This window comes from Chroicocephalus ridibundus, chromosome 1 (genome assembly GCF_963924245.1).
Source record: "Chroicocephalus ridibundus chromosome 1, bChrRid1.1, whole genome shotgun sequence".
Taxonomy (NCBI): Eukaryota; Metazoa; Chordata; class Aves; order Charadriiformes; family Laridae; genus Chroicocephalus; species Chroicocephalus ridibundus.
In genome coordinates this window covers 209,935,009-209,961,480 of record NC_086284.1, presented here as the reverse complement: position 1 = coordinate 209,961,480, position 26,472 = coordinate 209,935,009, and the positions used below count along the sequence as shown (strand labels likewise).

At 38.1% G+C, this 26,472-nt stretch overlaps 1 protein-coding gene across 8 annotated transcripts in view; it reads left to right on the top strand.

The window, feature by feature from the left end:
* Positions 1 to 26,472, top strand: part of PCLO (piccolo presynaptic cytomatrix protein) — a 370,979-nt gene that overhangs the window by 216,474 nt on the left and 128,033 nt on the right. For 7 of the 8 annotated variants that reach the window (XM_063323547.1, XM_063323550.1, XM_063323549.1 and 4 more), the window contains exons 8-9: positions 4,193 to 4,341; positions 12,078 to 12,159. In XM_063323547.1, the coding sequence (XP_063179617.1) occupies positions 4,193 to 4,341; positions 12,078 to 12,159 (231 nt within the window). The remainder of the gene's footprint in view (positions 1 to 4,192; positions 4,342 to 12,077; positions 12,160 to 26,472) is intronic. The other variant, XM_063323548.1, reaches the window with a different exon arrangement.

Below are 26,472 nucleotides of genomic sequence, written 5' to 3'. Positions count from 1 at the left end.
TATGCGCTCCCTTAACTTTTCTTATGTGTATTTACTGCACAATAAAAGAGACTTTGCATGCGCTATATTGTCTGTAAATGGCAATGATTGTCTCAAAAGACACATTTGCATGATTATGAAGTACTATGGTTTATTTTTCAGGTTTGTATTAACCTTAGTGTTTATTATTGCATTATTGCTTTTCTACGTAAGCTGAATCTTTCATAAGCATTAGAAAATTGAATCTATTTGCCTTCCCGATACTACAATATATTGAAGGGTTTTGTTAGGTTGGAAGAGACCTTTAAGATCATCGAGTCCAAACATTTCTTTTCATATTGCTTATATATTTACAAACTCCTCATGAAGTCTGTGTTTCAGAGTAGGTTCAGGATCATCAGCTTTTTTATTTTTATCAGAACTTTAAGTGTTTTCACTGTTCTTAAATTCTTAGCACACGGAGTCCTATAATTAAAGCTTGCAACTCGTATCATTCTTAAATAAATAGGTGTTATCTTGTTTCAACTCAATTTGTGACTTTTAAGGGCCATTCTAGTGTAACATTGTGAAAGACATAGGGCTTTCCTCACGAAAATTAAGGAGAACCAAACTGGACCAAAAAAAGCCTATTTTGTGCTATTCTACCTCATATAAGCAGGTCATAGGGAATTATATTTCTGCGCTACAGTGCCGTGTATTTCTGTTATGTATTTCTACAAGGCATACATGTTACATGTTAGACTGAACATGTTTTAGTTTTAAATTAGCCTGTGATTAGTTACACTCTTTCAGAAGTATTCTAACTCAATTCACTCGTTCCTTATTAGATTGACGTGTCCCTGAATACCAGGCCTTCCCCTTTCAGCATTATTTTTCTAATTTCTGTCAAGCTCTTGTTTCTTCACAAGGAACTTATTTTTGCACCATTTTATCTAAGGTCTTGGGAAATCAAAATGTTTTCTGACATTTTCAAATATGCTGTCTAATAGCAAGTAAGTTGAATTGAAAATAATTCATATAATTTGAGTGTAAGATAAAAAATGTTCCAAAAAAAGCAATTACAGTTCTTCAGAAAGTTATGGCCTTCCTTTCTCCAGGCTGCATTTCTCACTGTAGTGCCCTCACAGTTATTCTGACGTGTTGCATCTAGCCTTTTAACGCAGTTTTCTTTGCTTTTTCTCTCTTTTTTTTAACAATTACTGCATGGTGTTCATGAGATTTCATTAGAAGAAATCAGTCTATCTTAGGAAAACTCTTCTTGTGCTAAAGCTTGAATTTTCATATTTAGAGACTTTTAAAATTTAATGCAAGTCAAAGTATTAAATTTAAATTGTTTTTCTTCAGTTCAAATTAAGAGATGTGCTTGACTTTCTGTTCATTTTTGAAGAGTCATATTCAGTAACAAATACTGGAAGAGAATACAAATAGGACTTTGAGGCCAAACCTTCTCTTTTTCACTAAGTACACCTAAATGCTGTAACAAATCTTAAAACCACGCTCAGCCATAAGTAGTACCTACACCAGGATTCCAAGCATCAAACAGGTTAAAAAAATGTCTTTAGTGTCAAAAGAGCACAACATCCAGAGGTTACCACTGAAAATAAATAGCATTCTGAGCTTTCAACCATCTGGTATTTTCTCAGGGTTCTGAATGCCATGAAAGGTCTGATCCAGCAAATAGCTCTTTATTAACCCCAAAGCTGCCACAGTTTCCACAACTATTAAGTATGTTATAGATAGTAATTTTCAAGGATGCTGAAGCTAGTGCTCAATTTTATGAATGTAAATAGTCCCTGCTGGTCAGATTAAAAGATGTAAAATGTACCTTTTCTCACCTAAAGGATTTTTTTTATATATATATGCTAATTTGTTAGTTCTACCATAGAGTTTAGAGTTTAAAATGGAGGTATGAAGACATCAAGACATTAACACAGCTGACCCCTTGTAATTTTTCATCTGTGGGATTTAGAGGGATCACTATTAGTTCTCTGATCAAGTTTCTTGGGCTCCACAGCCTGGAGTTCAATTTCACCTTGTTAAACTGTGAGCAATTACCAGCATGGGACCTTATTCTCTCCAGCAGGAGTTCTTTACAGGTGGAACCATCTGGCTGCATATTATTAGTCTCAGAAAAAAGGATGTATCCTCTAAGACTGTCAGTGATTCATCTTGGCTGTTCTCAGGTTTCCAGCTGAAACAAATCCCAACTAATCAACCCAAAGCCAAATAAGCGTGTGTGTGTGTGTGTGTGTGTCCATGAGTGTGGGGTGTATGTGTCCATATATACATAAATACATACCTTTTTAAATTTAATATAAAATACTCGCATTCATCACAGTCTGATAAAAACGCAGGCTGGTCTGAACTGCGTTATGGTATTCTATATAACGTGCTAGCTTTTCTAAACAAGAAATCCAGCAAAAGTTATTTCAGCTGAGATGGGAGAAGAAAAAAAATATTCTTTCATCTGCTCAGCTAATGAGACAGATTGTGATAGTCAGCATTAGTATCTGGGATCAGAAAAACGCATTAGTTTCTTCATGTAAGCTTCAGTAAGAATTTTGGTTGGGATGAGTTATGAACCAGCCTGGTACGTGCAGGCACTAGTCAATTGGCATAAATGTGCGTAAAAGATTTGTGTATTAGATCATAATGGTTTATCGAGAGCAATTAATCAATAACTAATCCCTCACCAGACAAGCATCAACCTTTAATAAAGTTTCTATTTAATTCATATATGCTGATCTAAATAGTATTTTCAAACCAGTTCATATTAGATCAAATTTGTGCACAGCTAGGAAGGGAGAGACTGCATGATATCTGAACCAAGATTAAGAATTGTCCAAAGGCCTAATATTATATAGGATGTTGGTTTTACCACATACAAAATATTATTTTTCAAAAATCATGCATATATATTATTCCTCTTTTTGAAGAAATTTAATAAAATAATAATGAAAAAAAACATTTTTTTCTCCTCCTATTAAACTTTTTTCCAATTTGTTAAACCAGATAGATTCTGTTTACTTTAACAACTAAATAGAGAAGATTATGCATGCCACTACCGTTTTTCATTTTAAATTCTCTTCTGTGTCACAGAACAATTGCATTCGCTCTTGTTGCTATAGCAACAACTGACCTTATTTAAGGTTTGCAATTTCTGGTGGTTTTGCTGAAACAAATATTGTCTTTCTTTGAATTCCAAATTTAGCTTGCTTATTAAAGCATAAAATTCAAACTTTCATTACATTCTGATTAGCTGCATATTGTTCTGCTTTACACTGATGGGCAACATAGATGAAAATCTGTATGTTGTATAGTGGAATTATTATTAAAGACATAAGAGCTTATTCTGATCCCAGTGAAGTGAAACCTATGTCAATTGACCCAATAGTGAGTAGGCATAAATATGTATATTTGGAAAACTGATTTCAATGAAACGGTGTTATTTGATCTCAAAAAGGTATTTAACACAATAGATTTTTACAGGTTTAAAACTGTTGCAAATATAAGAACATTAGTCTTATAGAATTATTGCAGAAAGAACATTCTGGCTAACTTTCCACACACAAAGAAGGTTCATACTGCAAAATCGGGGGATGGAATTCAAAATGAGAACACTTGCAATATTTCTGCTTAGAATTACAAAGGGTATAGATTGCATCATATCTGCTTTGATTTATACTGATTTCATAAAGGAGTCTCAATTTTCTTATAAGTAGTTCTAGATTATTTCCAAAATATTTTGAACAAAATCCAGTTCAGAAGTTTGGAAATTAGTGAAGGCTGGGTTTTGAGAGTTCGTTTTTGGGGGTTTGATTTGGTTTTTGGTTTGGGTTTGTTTTGGGTTTTTTTCCTTAGCTTACTTCAAAGTAACTAATTTGACTAATTTTTTTTAATCAATTTAGAAATGTGTGAAATCTGCAGTGTATTTCTGAGCTGCCAGAAGAAAGGAAATGGCTATAGCACCAGGCAGTGGGTTTCTTCTGGTATTTAGTATCCATAGTTTTGACATAAACAGAATCTGCTGACTTTGCTGTATCACTTACAGCTAAATTATGCCTGAGTTCAATGTCTCAAGTCTCGCCTGTAACTTTGCTTTAGCTGCATGGCCAGTTAGGAACCACTATGCATGCTTGCTATGCACAGTGCACATTATTGCCCTTTGCCCAGCACTGGATCAGAACATTTGACCTGTCCTTGGTTTTCAAAGCCTATCATCTCCGTCGTGAAGAAACAGATTGGTTTGACAAGCCCAGGGAATCTCGTTTGGAGAACGGACACGGCCTCGACAGAAGGCTGCCAGAGAAGTTGTCCCACTCTCGACCACCAAGTCAACACCAAGATCAAGTAAGCTGTCAAGTAAGCTGTGCCTTTAGTTTTATAAATGTTTGACAATTAAATCATACTGTCTGATAGTGTAGGGACTACAGGATTAATCAAATCCAAGCCACATTCAGCTCAAGTGCTGCTGAACCTGTGTTTGTCATCAGTACTTGATGATGAAATTAGAGTAACATTTATCTGCAATTCAGTATTAATTTTGCAGGTTGTCTTTTGATTTTTGAAACATACCTGAAATGAGATAATCTGCTCACCAGACCTATCTATACATTAGGTATTCATATTAAAACTAAAAATAAAAAAAATAAAACAGTTAGTCCTGTTTCACCTTATGAGCTTTATCCCATCCAAATTCAAGCCCCTTCTTTTAGTAATTTAAGGAAATGAGTTGCTTTGTCCTGTTGACACTTGTTCCCGCTTTTAGTTGGTCAGCGTAATCCTAACAGTCTGTGATCAATTACGGAATAAGACTTTATCAATTAATAATTAGAATGCTTCATTTATTGTAGTGAGAAAGAAAAATTCTGCTTTTCAGTCTTGCCAACTTTGAAATCTAGTTCACCTTAGTATACCGTCACATATCCTCTTTGTGTTAAGGAAGTTTATATATTTCAAATCTTTAAGATCTTCACTTGATTGTTTCAGTTACCATTTTTACTAATTGATTGAGATTAAACTCTGTTTTCCATGAGATGCAGTGGATGCAAGAGAAGGTGTTGCACAGCCCCTTTGTGGTACTCAGTAGCTTACGTTGCTCATGTTAATTCCTCAGATAATGTACAAAAGGGAATATCCTACTGTCATGCAGCCTTCAAAACTTTTTTGCTGGTGAGCATTTTCACTGACATTTGACAATAGAAGGTAGGTTTTATGAAGTAAGGATGTAGGGTTATGAAGTTAGAAATCAAATATCTTGCAAGACAAGCTGCCATTTATTTTTATTTTTCCCTCTTTTCCTATCTGTAGTTTAGCATATATTGAGATTTACACAGTCTAGATTGTACTGAGCCTGCCCATTTCTTGTTGAGAAAGAGGGTTTTACAAGATACAGGTGTTACAGGAATCTGTTCAAATAACTCACTCTATGAACCAATTTTATTGGAGGAAAAAGGGTGTTTTAGAGTCTTCACAACTCTTAATATCACTGGCAATAGATGAAAAACTGCCTATCTGAGCACTTTAATCTTCTTCAGAAACATGCATTATTCTGAGCATACATAATTGTATTTGACCACTACAACATTGTCATGTAAAATTAAAAATTTGCTTTGAAAATCAAGTTTATCCAAGAAGAGAATTGCTGTTATCCTGAGCTCTGTGATATGGAGGTGGTCGGTAAGATGTATTCAACTTTTAGCACTCCAGAGCTTTTGCCCTGGGAAAGAGTTGCAGGGCAAGTTACTAGTCACAAAGGTCCAATCTTTGTTTTTTCTCTTGTATAAATAGCACTACACTAGGAGCGGTTGAAAGGCTTTGATCAAAATTTTTTGGGAGGAAGGTTAAGGGGCCTAGGAGTTCTTGTTTTCCTGCAGTATTTCCAGAAGGAAAATATATTTTTTTTCTCCCTGAAGTTGTTGTGATATACCCATGTTCATATGGAAATAGAGCACATTTAAAGTCTTGACAAAGGCATTTTTTAAAGTTTTCTGAAATCTGGGGTGGAAACTGGAGGGTGAGCATGTTCTAAATAATTCTGTGTGGTGCCCTGTAAAGCCTCTGCAGAAGAAAAGTGATGTGGAAGGAGGAGTTTTAAACAGTTCCCTCTTCATCTATTTCCATCCAGGTTACCTAGTCATTCACCCACTGGTACAAAATAGTGTCAGTGTGCCTGCGGAAGGGAGAAATGCCAGTTCTCACCATCTCTGCATCATCTAGCTATGTCAAAATGTTACTAAGAGCTTGTGTATGTTGAATATCCTCTGTGAACATTTGCTTGAGATAACTTTAAAAAATACGTTTTCAGACACATCCAGAAATTAAATTACTTTAAGACAAGATAAAAAGGGTCAGAGCCATTTAAAAAAGTTTCATTAGCTCCACATTGAATTCTGAAAGTAAAACACTTAGCAGTAGAGGCAAGTAAATCCATATTAACATCTCTATTTTTTAGCATTCATTTTACGTTTTAAAGCTATCAAAAAAATAAACCATTTTCTGGCCAATGGGTGTACTGAGGCAAAGTAAACGCTCCCCGAAGGCTTCTTCAGTCCTGTCTCTTCTGTAACAAAACAGTTAGTGAATTCACTGTCCCACGCCGTCCGTCTCCTGTATCCACAACCCAGTCCTGCACAGAGAGCTGTAGTGACCAAGCGCTCTAGAACTAAAAATGGCAACTCATTCTTCATCCTGACCATCTGAACACTTCCACCTCCACCCCAAGCGTTCTTTGTTGCAGAGGCTTTCCTGAAATCATCTGGGGTGAGTTTCCTAGTTAGCATAGTAATTAAGCCATTGCAACTTCTTTAATATCCTGTACTGAGGGCAAACCAGCCACAAAAGGAAGAATTTGCATCAGTAGCACTAATCTGCTTGTAATGAATCAGTCAAAGTTTCCAGATAACACTTATTGGCTGTAAATTTGTTATTTGTATTTTCCCCTTTGTAAAACATGTGAATATTTTACTGACCACTATGATATTTGTATTCCAGAAGATTTTGTTTCAGACGCGTGAAACATCAATTTCCTTACTAGATGAAATCAGAACTGCTTGATTACGTCCCACAGAGCTTGTGCAATTCAAGTTTATAAATAAAGCACAACCCTGGGCTTTTAAAGTAAGAATGCAGTGGAGTGACAGCCCTAAACTTCCAGGTTTCCATGGAGTTCTTATAAACTAGTGGATTAGGCTCACATACTGTATTATTAATTTTAAAATGTATTTGTTTCTATAGCAACTCCTGTGGTGCTACATAGTATCCTAAAATTACATTAAATTCCAGTGCAGTTCAGTATTTTAATAGCTGTTTCCTGATATCGTGATTCTGAATTGCTTGCCTGAGAAGGGTAAACATGGTTTAAAGCTAATCAATTCATAACCTAGTGCAGATTTCTCCCTGATCCCTGTTGACCTCAGCAGTTTGCTAGGTCACTGCCAGTTGACCAGCAACTTCTTCAAATCTCCAGACATCAGGGCTATTTTTATGATTATTTTCTGTGAAAATTATTCGTCTATCCTGAACTAAACTGGATATTCCAAACAGGCTGGGAAGGAGCAGTAGGAGGATGTGCCAGGGGAGTAAGAGATCGTGACAAGGAGGTAGACAGTGAGAGTATATTAACAGGAGATATGTGGCTTTTCAGTGAAGGGTTTTAAATACAGAACTTCCAGTGACCACAGGTGGGTCTTTTTAAGCCCCAAATGAAGAGTAAAACCCCAAATTCATCAAAATACCAGTGTATTGTCATGAGTTCGCTTTGGCCAGAGTTTTCTGATCACAGAAAGAAGGCAAGGGCTCTAGATGATGCAACCTTTTGAATGTTAATCACCTATTTCTAAAGGCCTTCAAAAAGTATATGCTTGTCTTCGTTCATGGGTCTGTACCATTTCCTTGAAATTTGAGTGACGACTTTTTAGGGGTACTTGCATATTTAGAAATTATCAAAAAATAGGCGATAAGGTGAGCAGTGGGGTTAAAATGAGAAAATACTGCTTGTGACAGAGATCCAGAAGCTTACTCGCAAACTTTCGTTCCACATTTTGTAAGTCCATACTGCTTAGTTTTAATTATTTTCCAGCTCCCTAGGAGATGTCATTTTAATTTGTAGTAAACTGCTTTCTCCAAGGCTTGGGTGGGGAGGCATTTTGTGATTCAGATTCTCTGGAAATACAGTGGGAAATAGGACATGTCCAAATTTAGTGCAATCGTTAAAATGGCTAGTCTAATGAATGACTTGTTAGCCAGCCCCTCGCTGCAATTCAAGGTGGAATTTAGCAGGCAGTTTCTCATTTTTTAGTCACCCAGAAATGTTGTTCTCGCTGCATGCCAGAATGACTTCTAAACCAAAAGTGAGTTCTGTATTGACTTAATTGCAGATGCAAAGGCCACTTACTTTGCAATTTATTAATAAGCAGGAACACTGTCTTTTTTAAGGTTTTCTTCAATACTACTTTTGCAAAATACCTCTGTCATCAGGGATCTATCAGTAGAGAGAACTTTCCACCTTTAGGATTTCTAGAGAGCTTGACGTTCTTGCTCTGCACGGTGGAAATGTAGCGGTCCAAAGGGGCAGGATTACCTCAGCTGTGGAAATTCCTGGTGCCGCTTTCACAGGACTTGTGTGATCACGCAAGTACCTGCAGTATTTGGAAATTAGGATAGATACTGCCTAAACCATCACCTTGAGCATCCACCTCATCCTGGATACCTAACTCAGGTAATAATTCCCTTGAAGACTGTGTTTCCTAAAGGACTCCAGACAGGTGTAGCTGCTGACATTCACCTTCTCAGGCCCTGTCCAAGACATCGGTGGAAGTGGAGGTGCAGCACCGTTTAAAACCAGAAGTTACTGTGGCTTTGATGATCTGATCCAAAGGCCAGATAATACGTTATAGCTATTGCTATGGGCTTTGCCTGGAATATTAAAATATGCCTGATGCATTTTATTTCTTAAACTAAAATGCAGTACTAAAGAAATCTGTTCTTCTTAAGTGTCCTCTCTACCTTGTAAAATTCCCATGTATGAGGCTTCGGTAGAGTTTCTTTGTCATACAAAACATGTAAAAACAACGAAGGGAAAATAAAGTGTATATTTAAACAGATATTCTGTAACAGTGTTAGAAAACCTCAGCACATTTATTTGCCATTCGTTCCATTTTTTGGAGGGGCTTTGAGCTGACTAATAACATGAAACACATGACCAGAGCTTCAATTCCTGGAGGAAATGCTGTATAGTCCAGTTTTCATTTAACTCACTGGAATGCAACCCCCAAGGGCCCGCTGAGTAATGTGCAGAAAAAAGTGACCCGAGTGCCTTGTCAGCTCAAAAAGCAGAACGGGAGGGACGATACGCTGGAGAGTCAAAATGTGTCTGTGATCACAAGAGGGTGGCATTGCCAGTGCTGAACTGCAAGAATTATTTCTCAAGCATACTGACTGCTCCCAGGAAGATGAGGAAAGGATCTCCATGGCAAGGACAGATGGCAGGAATCTGTGGCTTTTTGTAGCAAATAAGTGGGATCGAGTCACCTTTTGCCCTGTGACCTAAATCTGGGCTCGGGGACTTACATGTGCTCCATTTCGTGCAGCGGAGGGACTGCCCCTTCTGCGCCGTAGCACAGATTTACACTGTCGTGAGTGTGCAACTTCAGTGGGGTCCCTCTGTGTCTTCACTGGGGTAACTGGGGGAATAGCCAGCTAGAAGGGCCCCCAGCATATACTCAGGTGAAGAGAAATCACTTTTAGTGAAAGTTAGGTATGAACACTTGGCAGCACAAAATAATTTGTGTTCTACAGGGTTTCAGATGGACTAGTAGATTTCAGATAGATAGATACGGGCATTAGTGGTTAAAGTAAACCCATCAAAACCAAAGTAACTGTTCTTTCCATTATCTATTTACAGCAACCACTATTTTTTCCTATTTACTCTGCCACTTTCAGACAAATACTGTTCTGAAGGCAAATGCCTGATGACATGTTCAATTTAAGTACTGATTCCCACCAACAATAAAAAATAATGTGCTACCCTGAATGCTAATAAACTTTAATGCTTTTATTCATAACTATATGAATCACCAAGATTTATACTTATCATAAAATTCTGGAAGTGAAAGTAATGAGGAAGTAATAGACTAAAATAGGAGACGGTCTATATTTTCTGATATATTTGTCAGCAAATCATGTACAATATGGTGTTGAATATTATTGGATTATTATTTATTCAAAAAGCAATCTGGCTAAAGAAAGATAAGATAGAGCAATTAAAAACAACATGAATTTAAGTTTATGAGCGGCAGTGTTCCTTGGTTAAATTAAATTGCTCCCACCAAAATGGATCCCAGCTAAGGAACTGTTCAAATGTGTTCATACCGCTTCTTTTGAATCACATTATTTTGTGTTTTTATGTAATCAAAAGTAAAATTAGATACATTATTTCATTTTTTTTTGGCAATTTTATGTGAGGTACATGCAGCAAAGACATTAGTTTTACTGTTAAATTAGACTTGTTGAATTTCTGATAATGTCATTAAAACACAGAGATGTCCCTATCCGTTTATAGGTGTGGAAGTCTCAGGGCACTTCATACACTTCTGGTAGTATTAGACCCTACATCCTGGCAAAATTCCATGATAAGTCCTAAAGTCTGCCTGATTTCTAGTTCTGATTTGTTCTGGAGTCCACTACCAAATACATGATCTCTTTTTTTTCTGAGATTAACTACAGTCAATCACAGTCTCTAGGTGAACCTGCTTTGACGAGGGGTTGGACTAGATGATCTCCAGAGGTCCCTTCCAACCCCTATCATTCTGTGATTCTGTAATACCACGCTTGGTGTGTTACGGGAGGATTTCAGCCTCCTAGATGCAATATCATCCACTGGATAAGAAACTGAATTACAAAAAAAAAAGATGTATAAACTCTTCTGCTCGCTGTGGGATTGAGCTAAGCGAGTCCCTTGACATTTCTCCCATCATTTATGTGTGTGTTCCATAAGCTCTCCAGGGCAGAAGCTGGGTTTGAAGTCCTTAGTTTAGGAGGAGATTAACCCCTTTAAAGGCTACTTAAATATAAATGATGATAATAAACCCTTGGCAGCAGGCTGCTGATAACACTCAGACTGCTGCATATCCGTGCTGATTAATATTGTCCCATTGGCTCCTTGAATCTGCCCCCCCAGGTCCCATCCCGTTGATGCTCCGCCTGTTGCAGGCACAGCCAGTCACCCCCTCTCCCCAGCCGTGCGGCGCTCGGGCTCGGCACCGCTGTGGGAGACGCAGAGAGGGGATGGATTCTGCTTTGCTTCCGAAAGACCAAAACTACAGGCAGAGAGGGGGTGGGATAGCTGTGAGGCGTGTGAGCATTGCAACGAAGGCTCTTTCTGTCAAGGCATCTTGTGGGCTCACAGCGCTGGTCCCTGGCGAGTGGGTTGGTCCCTGCTGCGTGGTCCTCCCTGTGCCCCCGTCCTGGGGCAGGTGGGATCATCCCCGCTGGAAACCTGCCTCTTCAGTGCCTGTTGTAGAGATGCTCTACTTTCAGTTTTGACACTTTCCAATATCAGCCCAAGTGAATGTTGCTCATCTTCATATAAAATGTAGCCCTAAAAGTTTTAGGTCGGGTCTTTCAAAAGGCTTTTGAAATTTGGTGAGGAGAGGTACATTGGAATACGTGGTTTTGCTGAAACTAAAGCAGTAACTCGTGGCTGTTTACACGTTCAACCACCATTTTGATTAGGTCTGTAGGAACAGGATGTTATAATAATTACAGGAATTATATTTAATTTCATTCTTCTCTTGAATATTGCTTGGACAAAGGATTAATGTTAAGAGAAGCTACAGAAGACAGTGACCACCTTCTTGTCATTAGGAGATAAAAATCAAAACTATTTGCCTTATGGAAGCAAAGATTCATTCCCCTGCAGGAGGATTTTGCAGTCTGACAAATGTCTTGAAACTCAAGGGCGTGTTTGAATTGTGAAGTTGTGATATTGCTCTGGATGAAATAAGTTTGCTTGCTTGTTTCTGTTTCAACTGTCTAAAATTATTGATACAATTGATGTTGTTTTATCTTTTTATGACACGCACGTTTGTCTTCCTCAGATAAATGGGAAGCCCCTGCAGTACATTTTCCCTCATGCGAGACTCAAACTACTGAGAGACCCAAAGGATCACACAGTTTCAGGTAAAAACCAACAACCCTGTAGGAGACATGATAATTAATTTGATTAGCATGAACCATGCAAAAGATTTGCAGTATTAAAAATAGTTCCCGTGTCATGTGCAGCAGGAAATTCAGTGGTCATTTTAAATCTTTCTAGCTGGTTGTAACAGAAAGCAGCAGCACGGAAAAAAGGTCACAACATCTGTTCAAGATACATAAGCTATACAGACATTAAAAACAGAAGGGAAATCTGTTGTGTTGTACATATGAGCAGTCTGTTTTGCTGGTTTTTTTTAATATAACTATATTTTCTATGTGAGAAGTTTCTATAAAATAGGCTTGTGTAGGTGTGGAACATGTACAAAAACGAGAATTTTATTCTTTCTGTACTGGAACTATTCTACGGAGCAGGGTCGCAGAACAATCGGATCCCATTTTTCTATCATATCTTCACGTAGAGACATTTATCGCAGGACTTCAGATTTATTCTCTTTTCCCTAACGCTAACACAAATGTCCGTGTAAGTCTGAGTCTGCTTGCAAAGGAGATGAAAGTGGCAAAGGTCATATTTGTTCACCTCCTGGACTGCGCGCAGGAATGCAGTGTGATGTTTTCGTGTACCACATTGTAAAAGGCTGCCAGTTACAGCATCTAGCACAGGTAAGGGCTGTTTGTTTGAGCTTTTGGAATTTCACTCTCTCTCACACCTAGTACTGATAAGGAATACAAAGCTTTTTAAATATGCTGTTTGTCTCCTTTCAGAGGTACGAGCTTTAAGCTGTTTTGTCCTGGAACCATCAGACTTTCTTTTAACTCGCTTAAAAAATTCTAATAGTGTGTGTCAAACTGTTTCTGCGCAGAAGTAATTACCAACTGCCAGCTCTCGTGTTCCCTCGAGCATTAAGTAGAAAGTGGCACGAACTTACTTGAATTGCTAAATATTGTTTTCACAGGTTTTCTGGCAGTAAAATCTTGATCACTTCCACCCCCAGCATCCACCTCGTATTTAGGGTGTTAAATGAATGTTCGGTATATATTATGAGGTATTTTCTTGCTAGTCAGCGTAACACCCACTGGTGATTTCAGGATGCATAAAGACCCCTCCACCCACATAGCACAGTCTGGAGGCAGCCGCGGGTCCGCTGTTGTGTCAGCCTCCGCTGCCCGGGCCCTTGCGGTCCATGGAGCTCCTTGACGTCCTGGCGGAGAATTTTGCCCTGCGGGTGATGAGTAATGCTGTGATCTGAGCTCTCTCTTACTCAAGAACAAGCAGAATTACAACCACACAACTGTGTATAGCTCATGATTTAATGTTGCCGAAGGCCTGCTCTCTTATGTAGAGTTACTTACCCTTGTGCGATGTAAAATGCCTATTCCAAATTCTCTACTAACTCTCGTGCTGGCAACCGCAACAACATACTGTGCGTCACGGTAAATGCCTTGTAAGCGATGACTGGAAAACCAAGGTGTAGATATCGACTTCCCATTGACTAATGCCCTGCACAGCATGAGATCACGCAGGATCAAATATTCACTCAGGATCCTGCTAAGGTTGCATAGCCCACACTGGGTTTGCTCATGGCTGTAGCTGTGCTATGTTGTACCTAAATTATAATTGGAGTAAGCAAGCCAGGCTATGTGTCTACAACCTGCAGTCATGCTTTTTGGTTTTAGTCCAGATACACCAGTCACCGTCCGGGTGACGATGGGAGTCTCTGTTGTGACCATCCTTGCAGCAGCATCTTCAGCTGTATCGGATGGGACTCCCTGAACTGTTGTGTTGCTGGATTCTTACAAGCCAGCTGTCCCATGGTCCGTTGTTTCTGATTGTCTTACAGTATGTACAAAACATCCCCTGCCTTAGCGATGTGCAAAAGCCTGTTCTATGTGATCACGTCTGCACACACAACAACAGTTTCTACTGACGATTTAAATGACCTATGTGCAGTTTGGTCAGTTCAACAGCAGAAGCTGCATGAGGAATTGCCTGAGACTGACAGGTTACCCTCTCAGGGAATTAATGAACACATCTGAAGAATACAAATAGTGTATCTTAACTGGTGTGGGTACAGCAGGAGCTAGATGGGGAAATCTCCCAAACCGTCCACAGTTCCCACTTGGGATCTCCTGTAACTGTTGATCAGCTGTTTTGCAGGGAAGCTGGCCAGTGGTTCAGCCCATCACCGCATCTCACTGTGGAATTCCTGGGACAACCTGGGCATCAATGACTCACTGCTCTGGGTCAGCCCTGGTAGCCAGCTATACCACAGCTGTAACTACAGGGCAAGCATGAACTTAGAATCATAGAATCATAGAATTATAGAATGGTTCAGGTTAGAAAGGACTTTAAAGATCATCTAGTTCCAACCCCCCCTGCCATGGGCAGGGACACATCCCGCTAGACCAGGCTGCTCAAAGCCCCATCCAGCCTGGCCTTGAACACCTCCAGGGATGGGACATCCTAATCTCACCATTAGAATTTGAATTCCATAGATCTCATCATATAATTACCATAGTGGAAGTTACAGCCTGATTGTGGATCCAGAAATTGTCACATTATGAATATCAATAACAAGAGCAGTCCCAAATCACTTAAAATTCAGGATGTATCACTATGTATTATGTGCACATGCATTCTGTTTATTTGCTTTCTTGATTAATGAAAACTGGCTCTGAGGTACAGATGCCTTTGATGCCTCTTACATAATCTGGCATAATTTTACACACAAAAACATTTACTGCAAATTTTAGCATGTGAATGAGGTGTTTAAGGAACGAGGAACTGTGCCAAAATTGTGATGGCAAGAGAATAGTAGTTCTGAATGAAAAATGAATGTATACTTGCTAGCTGGCCTCCCTCTTGAGGGTTTTTGTTTCTTTAGCATATGGCATCATCTAGAACTCACAGCTTTTCTTTTCAAGGTACGCAGTGTCCCCTCCTCAGGCAATGCTGATAGATATGAAGGAATTGCCAAGGATTTTCTTTGCAAAGATTGATTAATAATTTGCATTTAAAAAAAAAAAAAAAAGAATTGGCATAATGATTATAATGATTATGATAAAGTGCCAAAGCAATGATGGCAGTGATCAGGGAATGATAATGTAGCAGTATTTAACACTCCAGAATCTCACTGTTTGTTTTCACTAAGAATCCCTTGTTCCTTTTGGATCCTTTAGCTTAGCAGCGTAAGCACTGTTTTATACTGCCAGGATTTTCTTTTCTGTTTTTTAACACATCATAGTTATATCTGAAAAAGTGAAGAAAGGACGTTGCTATTGAAGTCAGTGAAAGCATTGGAAATGCCGTTGGAACTGTTGCAAAGACAAAAAACTTAGGTTTTGTAATTCCTAATCAGAAATCTATTTAGACACTCTGGGTGAAAATCCAGCAAAGCAGAGAAATCTCAGTAGGTGTACAGGTACAATGAGTGCACTCAGTCAAAGGTAATTTTTGCTGCTTTGCCTCACTTAGGCTGAGTCACGAGTAATTCTTCCCTTTCCAAAGGTAGGGTATTCTGTTTCCAGGCAGTAAAATGTACCTTTGAGCAGCCAGACTGTCCCTGTTGTGGAGCATCCTCTTCAATTCTGATGAAAAAATAAAAGGCAGAGAAGCAATTGTGAAAAAGCTGTGAACTTTATAGTAAAGAAGAGAATTACACTGTGGGCAGAAGAGCGTATCCCTAATCTTCACTTTAGCAGTGATGTCAGTGGAACTGCGAAGAGAATGACAGGGTAGCTGTAATGCTGCACATGCGTCAGAGATGCCTCATACTCTCCATAATGATTATTAGTTCCTTCACACAACACTACACTTCTGCAGCATGCCAGCTCATGGTGTACTTATCCCAAGAGAGAGGAAGAGAATTAGAAGTTTTCCTGTGTCAAACCCTCATAGCTGTAGTCTCTAAACAAACGACCCTATATATTTAGGGTTCTTTCACCTGCAGGTTCAGCAAAATCAGTTCTTGCAGCAAAATACTGAAGTGCTGTGAATGTGCGATTACTAAGCGATTTAAAAGCACATTAAATATAGTCACAGTCTGTGTTGAATGTGATACGGTAGTCAAAGACAGAGGGTGAGAAGTGTAACCCACCTCTTGTCCTCATATTCTTTTCTTAGAGGATTACTTATCCTGTTTCTTTGGTTTAATGTTGTGAAGAACTGAGATAATACTTTGCACAAAACCCCAGTACCCTCCTCTAACACTCAGTTGTCACCGGGGAAGGAGTTAATCCCTAATTAATGGCCATCATTCCCTCAAACACTCTCTCCTTATCAGAGACGTGGCACAGAAGGTAAAATCCCATAAAGAGAAAGGGACAGAGCTGTAACAGCCAGACAACGTCAGAGATTTTGCAGTGAAGTCATATGGCAGCACTTGAGGACAGGAATGGAAATAAAGGGCTGGAGAGATGTCTGTGTATGTCTTAATAGCAACCTTAGAAAGATTGTATTTGTTAGAAACATTTTGTGGCGATACAGAGCATATATTCCAGGTCTGTGTGCCTTCTCTCTGAATTAACTTAATTTGAAAAGCACTAGTATGTGTATTTAAAATACTGTCCGTGAACCCTTTTTTGGCAGCTCCGTTGTTTATGCATTTTTCGGTGTATGAACATCTGTTGAAGGATGTCTAATAAGGTCTTAAGATGAGTGGAGTTAATTGAGAGGGCAATGTGGTTATATAGGTCCAATTTGCTTTCACAGCTTTCCTGCAGAAAAAGGCTGCAGAAGCAGATCACTGATAGAGTTAAGTTGGGCCCCCAGGTTCCTGTGGAAAGCCAAGGGAAAAGCAGGCACGTAAGAATGAGACTCACGGAAGCCAAACCAGAAATCCCTCTGTTTTGGAGATAAGTAATGCAGGTCAGCGCTTTCTCATGAAGAACCAGAAAACGAGTCATTCAGGGATGCATATGGTGAGACAACTTGCCAAGGACATTAGAATAAGTTAATAACACAGAACTGTCAGTTTAGGGTTTCTCTTCACCAGTGAGGTGTAAATTATCTTAACGACTCTCAGAGAAAAATGAAGACCCTGTGCTCCCTTCTTGGCGTACTGGCTATCAAAAGTAGGCATAGGTTTAATAATTGCACTAGAACCAGGCAGTTACAAAGGGCAATTAATTGGAGGTTGAAATAGTTTAAATAAATCACCTTTTAGATATGGCTATTTTCCTCTATTGATTATAAAGGGAGCATGAGGTGACTAACACAGACTATGATTTTTGTCTTGTAGAGATCTGAGGTGAACAGATATGACTTGCATACAAAGAAGCTATAGAGCAATCAAAAGACTTGTAGAGAACTGGTTGTCTAAAGGACTACATTGCTCCTCATCACCAAGAGACAAATGCCAATTTGAGTTGGATGAACTTTTCAGAGGAGTGTGCTGGAACATTTTGAGAATGTTCACCTTTCATTTCACTATTTACCTATTCACAGTTTTGTACAGGTCTTTGAGGTGCACTAGGTGTACCCTCCCAGGCAATCTGAATGCAGGATGATTAAGGTTGAGACATTCTGATTCCCAATGTTCCTCGTGGATTGGGAAACCTCTGTTCTTCATTATCTGTGTTTCTGATTTTTTTTTCACTCTAATATTGTTTACAGGTAATATGCACTCGATGCCTGCATGTTTGTTTGCTGTTTTACTTCAGTAAAAAGAAGTTGGAGGAGGGGGGTTGTCAGCAATTTTTTCTTTAAATAACATAAATCTGTTCATCAAGAAAGGGAATTGGGAGGTAAATTCTTGATGTCAAAGCAATGAGATGAGTAAAAAAATGGTTAGGTGTTTGGGTTTTGAGGACAGCGGTTAATGGGCCATCCTTTTCCTGGAGGCAGGTAACGAGTATATGGAACACCCTATCGTGTGACCATTTAATATCTTTATCAGTGACAAAGAGGAAGTGATGGAGTACACTCTCGTAACATTTGCAGATGACATTGAATTGGGGGAATACATTTGAGGGCAGGGCTGCCATTCAGAGGGACCAAGACAGGCTGGAGGAATGGGCCAACAGAAACCTTATGAAGTTGAACAAGGACAAATAAAAATCATGTACCTGGAGAGAAATAGCCCTGTGCAATGACACAAGCTGGGGACCAACTGGCTGGGGAGAAGGTCTGCAGAAGAGGCCCTTGGGGAACGTTTCCTCTTAATCCTGTCCTCCAATTTACCGGCTTCTTAAAAAGAAGTTATGATAGATACAGCCTTTGTGTTCCCCAAATGTCAGCACCATGATTACTGGAGAAATAATGCAACTTGAAGGAGAAGAATGTGTTCCTTGCTTCCTTCTTAGCATGGCTGTGTGTTGGACAAGTCTACACAACACCCCGGACAAGATTCTTGGCAGATGTAGTAACCATCACTGTTTATTGAAGATAGCAAAATTGTCACAAATTTATTAAACGTAAGAACAGTCTTACTAGATCAGACATAATGGTTGTTTAGCCCTTCATCACGGCTCTGACAGAAGGTATTTCAGAGTATAAGGCCAGGCTAAACGCAATGCAATATTCTCACAGCTTCCAATAGTCTGTGGTTCAGCCACTTTGTGAAGCAGTGATTGCTTCTCTGCACTGCATGGGGAACTACTCTTTTCCTAAAGGCTTTTGTTTATGCATTATATTATATCTGGTATATACATCTACATATCTTACATACTGTATAATATTATATCCTATTATATTTACATTAATTCTGCTGCTGTTTCTTAAATACCAAAGCTGATAAGGATGGGAGAGTTTCAAACTAACATTATAAACAATGAAGTTCAGCTGTCAGTCAGTGGCACCTATTGAGCCATTGGTGTCTGGCAGTAAACACAGATGAATCTCAGTGCCTACAGGTTTTTTATAGATTTGAAGGTACAGTGTACCATAGATGACACCATACATTCTGATGTGACAGATCATCCAAAAAGGAAGAGACATGTATCTTGTTTTCAAATAGGTATGATAAGTGTTCCAAAATGCTAATTCGTAAAACACTTCATGATCCTTCAGGATGATAACCAGTGTGCAAATCAGCATGAAGCAGATTTGCAGCTGCTATAAATCAATTCTGTGGTATTAAAACAACTGGAATATATCTGAATTTCATCAGCTCAGGGTTTGGCTTCATGTATATTTTATGCTTTAATTGCCGATGGCCAAGTGCAATAACTGTGTAGGCTTAATCATGTTTCTAGGAAACATCTTCATTTAAGCTAATTTCATTAGAAAGCACCAAAACAATTCTCCTGAGCACAATCTTGAAAATGTTATACCTATCTCCTATCTAGACAACCAAGCTCTGATATGAGTCATCATCTTATGTATTCCAGAGAATTGCATAGGAATAATAACGCAAATAAAAATTTAGCCTGGATTTTATTACACACATTACTTTCCCTGCTGCTTTCCAAGTGCCTGATCTAACTTGGTTTTGTTTGCTTTGTTGTGCTTCCTTTCCGTCTGTTCTCCAGACTTTATAGATGGCTTTATCATAACTATGATATCTAAATAAATAGTTTGCATTTCTTCATGGGACTTTTAAGTCTGAACTCTCCAAAGAGAAGTCATCGTTGTTTTTTTTCTGTGGCTGGCAATTCTGTTTCATGCAGACAATAGAACATGGCGTAAAATTGTTCCAGCAGATAAGGGCCTCCCAGCACAGTAGCATATGTCTGGTCTAGATAAGGCTGAGGAGGAATGGGGAGATAATGCCTAGTAAATGAACACAGAAGAAAGGTCTGTTCTGTCTCTGTTCACAGCCAAATAGAGTTGGAAGACCTCGTATTGTTTGATTTGATTGATATGTTCTCATTGCTATAGCATGGTATTTTGGCACATTGCAAAATCTTTTATGCTTAATGTCTCGTTTTCAGTCTTTATCCTCATGCAGTTTTCTAATTGCTACCAGTGGACCTTGCCCAGAAAAGGTCACTCTTCTGCTTCCTTGCTGTGACTCAGCCTTCTGGTTTTGAATTTTGTTTTTGAAAGTATTCTTAGAAAGTGATGAAAACCATATTTGGACTTGTGTTTTTTTCCTCCCTCAGTGCTATGTCTGTGCCTCATGGATCTGAAACACAACACTTAATATCTGTTTTCAGGTTTAAACGTATCTTCCATTTCAAACTACTTGCAGATATGTGTTGTAGCCCTCAACTGCATTTTGCAGTTTAAGCCTATTTCAATTTTTCTCATTTTACTTCTGCATAGTCTCAACTTCAAAGCACATAATGTCCAAAGGTGGTAAAATAACCATAGTTTTAGAGAAATAGTGACTTTCAACTACCATCTTGAAGGGTATGCTCTTATACTCTTAGAAATCCAAATCAGTAGTGTTTTTTTTAATATCTTCCTTAAAAATTCAGTCACCTAAAAGTCTATTAAAAATTCATATAGCTCTATTTCTAACTGTGACAAGAGTCAGATTGCTGCTGACGCTCCTACTTACAGTTTCTTATGCCAATTCACAGAAACTCATGTGTGATTACTGAAAATCTGTCGTACATTCTAATTGCTTCTTCACTTTCTTTGCTCATCTAATGAGACAGACAAATGGTTTCCTACTTTGAAAAATTAGCCCAGAGGAAATATTTGTTTGAGCTAGCACATGAACAACGCTCGCACAGAGCTTCTGGGTCACATGCCTGCATTCCATGCCCATGTTGGAGTTGTTGGTGCTGCATGGGAGTTACCTAATAATTAAACAATATCAGTCCCTGCATATGGTGCTGGAATTATAAGAGAAAACATCCCTAGAAACTTAATTTGCACCTTTGTGTAAAGGCAGGACAACCCCAGCTCTTTTTTTCTTTTTTTTTTCTTTTTTTTTTTTTTTAACCTGTAGCTAATGTAAGGGGCTTTTGACATTTAGTTGGAAAGGCAAGTCTAATCATTGCTTAGATGCTGAAATAGTTCCAGGAAATCTAGGTTGTTTATACTCTAATGGCTGTAGTGGAGCTGCTCAGTGAAGTAGTAAAAAGATGATAAGATTTCATGAACTTCCCCATGACCAAAGCAGCGGCAACAGATTGGGAGCAATCTGATATTTATTATGTCCGTAATGGAGAAAAATGACCAATTCGTAATTGCAGAGCTCATGTTATGGTCAGCCTACTCCAGCAAAATAAATTATTGTGCATCAACTGAGTCATGTTTCTAGGCTTTCTGCTGTGTTGCTACTGTGACAAAACAAAATATACAAAGGGATACGATTTCATCATGGTCTGAGATACATTGAGCTACTCAAGTTCAGAATAAACAAGTCTAATTGGACACAATGTACCTAATGGTGGAATTAAAGAAAAGAGAACGATGAATTTTTAAACTACTTTTGCAGTGATGCTTGCCAGGTCACCAGTGACGGAATTTATTAGTGTCAAGTTGTTGGTCACTAATCAAATATAATTTTTTTTTTCTAAATATATATGTGTATGTATATATATATATATAATGAATATGCATCACTGAAACAGTCTGTGATGTCTGGAAGGAGATGAAATGACAAATGAAGTGTTCTTTTGGAAGTCACAAAGTAGGTTAATTGCCAAAAAGCAAAAAAGCTATTGGCCATTCAATTTTATTAGCATTTTTCTCCAAGTATGAATTTTTCTCAAAAGTAACCATTTATTAGACACTTGAAATCTTCATTAAAGCTTCTAAGTTTGTATTTTCAGATACATAAATCAGTGGCTCACAAGCCAACTGTAATTTAGTATCCATATTTGTTTGTTTATCAAAGTATAAAAGCAGTTTAGTTGATTGATCTACCTTGTTAAAGTTTAGCATTGGGCTTTTTGGGATTTGGGTTATGGGGATTTTGGGGGGCTTTTTGTTGCTTGGCATGCTGCATCTTAAGGCTTTAGTTAAGATTAGATAGGACAGTAAGATCACAGCCTTGGGAGATCAGTAAAAACAGTTGCAATTAATTAGCAGCCTTCTAGCTTTGAAGCATCCTAAAAAGGATTGGATCTTAAATGTGTAAAATTCCCTTTGAAAAGATGTTTTCCTGAAGATATTTTCCATAGAGATCAATACTCGGAGTTCAGAAAGGTGCCCCCTCTCATTCAAAGCATGGTGATTTGCTTTCTGATGGTTACCTGGTCCTGTGTCTTCTAAGGAAGAAAACAGTAGTTCATTAATCTGAAAATCTAAAATTGAAAGATGAATGTCTGGTTATATCAAAATAGTCTGAGACATGGAAATTAAAACTCAAAGATTTAAAAAAAAATAATCAAAAAACAAGGGGAAAAGATCTGAGAAAGGAAATGATTGATGATATTTTTAAGCTATCTGCATTCACAGTGATAAGTTGGGTAATGTTATTTCAACAGAAGTAGTAAACTCAATATTTTTTTAATAGATACACTATAAAAAGGTTTGAAATCCCATCTTCTCGTGAGAAAATGCAGCAACTTCCAAGCAATATTTCTTTGTCAGGCAGAACAGAGCACTTAAAGCTCATTGAGCAAAAAGTAACTTGTTCATTCTGACTGCCGGGAATTGAATGTTTTGTAATTTAAGTTAAAATATTTCTTCTAATAACATTTTTGCAACATAATAATAGTGAAATATGATTTTCTAATTGAGTGCAAACAGGTCAAATTAAATTAAATACCCCCTGATTTGTCCAACAACAAGAACATGTGCAAACACACACACCCCCACACACCCCCTATGGTTGTCCCTTAGCAAGAGTGCTCCTTCTTAGTACACATCAGTCATACATTTGACTCTAAAACCTGCAAATATAAAATCACAAGTCTTTTTGAAGTTCTAGGAATAAAAATGTTTATATATTATCATGGAAAAGAATTTATTTTTTTAGCAGCAATATGGACGAGCACCTTAGGTTTGCAAAATCAGAACCAATACGCCAGCCATGATTTTCAAAGTTACCGAGCATAGGGACCCATAGATTTGCCTCTGAAATCGAGTGTCTTGTACACCCGGTTATATGACAAACCACCTCTCTGCTACTCTGTTACAATTAAGCTATCAGAGGTGGAGATACTGGTATAGCGTATCACAAGAAAACTCTGACCCTGTAGAGTTACTCCCCCATATGATGTGTTGAAACATCCGTATGTTGACTGTGTGGGTTAAGAGAGAGTTACTGTGTGATTAGTTGTGTGTGTTGTACACTAAGAATAGTTGTTTATTGTATTTGCTGAACTTGTTAGTTCCCAGTTGTGAACCTCAGATCTGCAACTTATTAATGGGTCTTCCAATAGTGTTTGATCAGAAGTCCTCTGATAAATGTGCAGGGCACCCACATGACTTTCTAAGTCCTAAGCATGGACTAACATTTAAATGCTTTTACAGGGGTACATATTCGCTTTATGCCATGAGGTACTTGTCTTTTTAAAGACTGTATTTTTTTAGCTTTTGTAAAGGACGTTTAGACTCATCCTTGAAATGGGTACCTATCAAGTCAGGAAAAATAAACTTTACCAGTGCTAAATTTCAACTTTGCACTGAAATATGGTAATTTATTTAAAATAACTAGGCAATTTGTTCTAATTACACTGAAAAATTACTGTCCTTAGCAAAAATAATCTTAGAATTTCCCATAGCACAGTCCCAGAATGCTGATGTAGCTATTGTTTAAAACACAGCTTCCTTTTTGTGTATCAAGTCGTTTATGCTAGAAACCAGACAAACAGCAATACGTTTAGTTAATCAATTATCATCCTTACCAAGTTTATAATTAAGGGAATATTAACTGCCATGATAGATCTATCTTGTAGCAGAAATTTAATTATATTCCCTGTGCCTGCAATTAGCTCGGGTATTTAGGTGGTGGTGTTTTATGTTGATTATATGGGTCCCTCTACATTTTTATTTTAGAGGATCCCCCTCACGTTGAAATATTTGTACTTTTCCAATTCTTAATTTGCTGTTAAAAGAGAGAGACAGCTGTTGATTTGTCAAGTTCAAAAAGAGGATTAAAAAGTTGTACATTTTTTTACATTAGATTTGCATTACTTTAGATTCCCAGGTGTAAAGTCTTACAAGAAGCTGACTTTCTTAAAGATGTTGCTCAGGTCTTCAAATTACAAAAAGAAGGCAAAAAGTGTATAGAGGTGGGGAAACTGGCTAGAAGTTTAGCAGAAATTTCAAGGAACTCGCCAGCGAATTTCATGCTGTCATCTGAGTAATCACAGCTCCTACTGAAGATACTTAGACATACCTACGCAGTCGTTCATAGTGGGTGTTTGAACTGGCACAGTTGCACTGGACCAAAAAAAGAAGTAAACTCGAGAGCACATTCTCACAATATCAAATCTTTGTACAGTTGTAACTTAGGGAGTTACTGTTCATGTTGTCATAGTGTTGAGTTTGCATATTCCCTAAATCTCCTCTCTGTTCTGAAAGTAACAAGACTAAAAATCATCACATAGGTGAACAAAAATACAGACTCTGAAATGGGTTTATATGGTAGATCTGAACTTCATCTCAAATTTGGATATAATCTAGAGGTGAACTATGTTCAACATACACATACAAAACTCCTGCCTGTGCTCCCAAAAGTACCATACCAAAACTGATTTCTCCAGTCACACACTATGGTGGATAAATGGTAAAAGATCTCATCTGCAAAGAGTGTTGATCACGCTTTGTAAAACTCAAAGGCTATTATATCATTTATCTCACACTAGCCCTCAGCCCTGTCATGGCTTATTCCCAGGTTATTTACCCCTGCAACTCATCCTTGGCCATCAGCCCACGCTGAAATCATACACTGTAAGTTGTATACTGACAGTGCATTACCAGTGGTCTTCCCGTCACTGAATCCCCACCCAAATTGTGTTAATGTTAGGTCACAAAACGGAGATCTAATGGAAGGGTGCCATCTCCCCAAGACTGATCTGTACCCATCATCTGAAGTGCCATCAGCCCCCACCACTAGTTGAGTGGTTGAACTTCTTGCATGCTCCAGCAACACATCCTGCTTGATTTATGTAGCAGTCCTTTCATCTCAGTGCATTAAATATACCTATCTACACTAATTACTATGCTGCAGCTGTGAGAACAATCCTTATCCATTTCCTTAATTCCTCACTATTATTTTTCCTTGGTTGCTCTCACCCACCTGATTTATCAATATATTAGAGGGATACACCATTTTGGTCTAGGCTTGCAGTGCTGGAGTGAGCCGTTCCCATGTTAAGTAATTCCTGCCAAACTCCTTAAATCATGAGGATACTGTGGCCATCCTTACCTTCATATTGTGCTGTACAGGATCCATGCATGCATCTTAACACCAGGCATCTTCTGAAAGAAAAGAAAATGCTTATTTGGAAAATGTCTAATATGAAATTATGAGGAAAGCCGAGGCACAAAGGATATAGATTTAGCTGAAACGGGATAGAAAAACTAACGGAAACTTCTTTGGCCAGAAACTCAATGTGGCTACAAACTCAGGGCTGACTTATCAAACGCTAATAGCATTATGAGGAAAAACCTTAATCTAAAAAGATAAAGCTTTGCAAAGAGATTGTGTGGTGAGCTTCCTATAGATGATTAGTCTAATCACTCAGCAGGTTTGGCTTATTAAATTAATAAATTGAAAACTAATTATTTAGCCATTAAAACAAAGGTGAGAAAATCAGCCTTTACATTCCCAGATCAAAGTGTGAATCTTTTCATATGAAATTTTCTTTTTCTTCAAAGAAGAAATTTGTTTTTCTTTTATGAGAAGTATTTTTTTAAAAAGCAAGATAGCATGAAAATGCATTGACTGTGCATAATATTAGCTCTGCGAGACAATTTTCTGAGCTTTTGTTTTCACTCTCATTGTTCTATACATAAGGGAGATTAGTGATCTGCTTCTTTCTGGCTAAAATAATCAGAATGATCAAAATGTTTTCATCTTCATAACTTTTAAAAAGGGGAGAAAATATGTTAGATTTGATGATGCTTTACACAGGCTTTTTCCATTTGTACATCCTTTGATGTAAAAGATGTCAATTAAAAGCAAATATTTAAGAAAAATAATAGCATCTGCCAAATATAGATTCATGTAAATGTACGTGCTTTGCTGCTGGAGCTCAACGATCTCTGTCTGTCTCCATATTTATGTGATTCTAAAAGCTCAGCTACTATAATTTTTCAGCTAAATTGCATCCATGTTTTAGGCATATGATAAAGCTATCCTTTGAGTCCACACCTCACATGGATTTCTATCAATTTAATGCAACTTAATTAATACTGCAAATTATGGTTTACTTGAAATAATCCTTTGCAGTACAGTGGGGTGGTCAGAAGAAGGTAACATTGGCTTCAATGTAATATTTTGTGAATCAGTTGATTGTATGATGTCAGTCATGCAGTAGTTACTC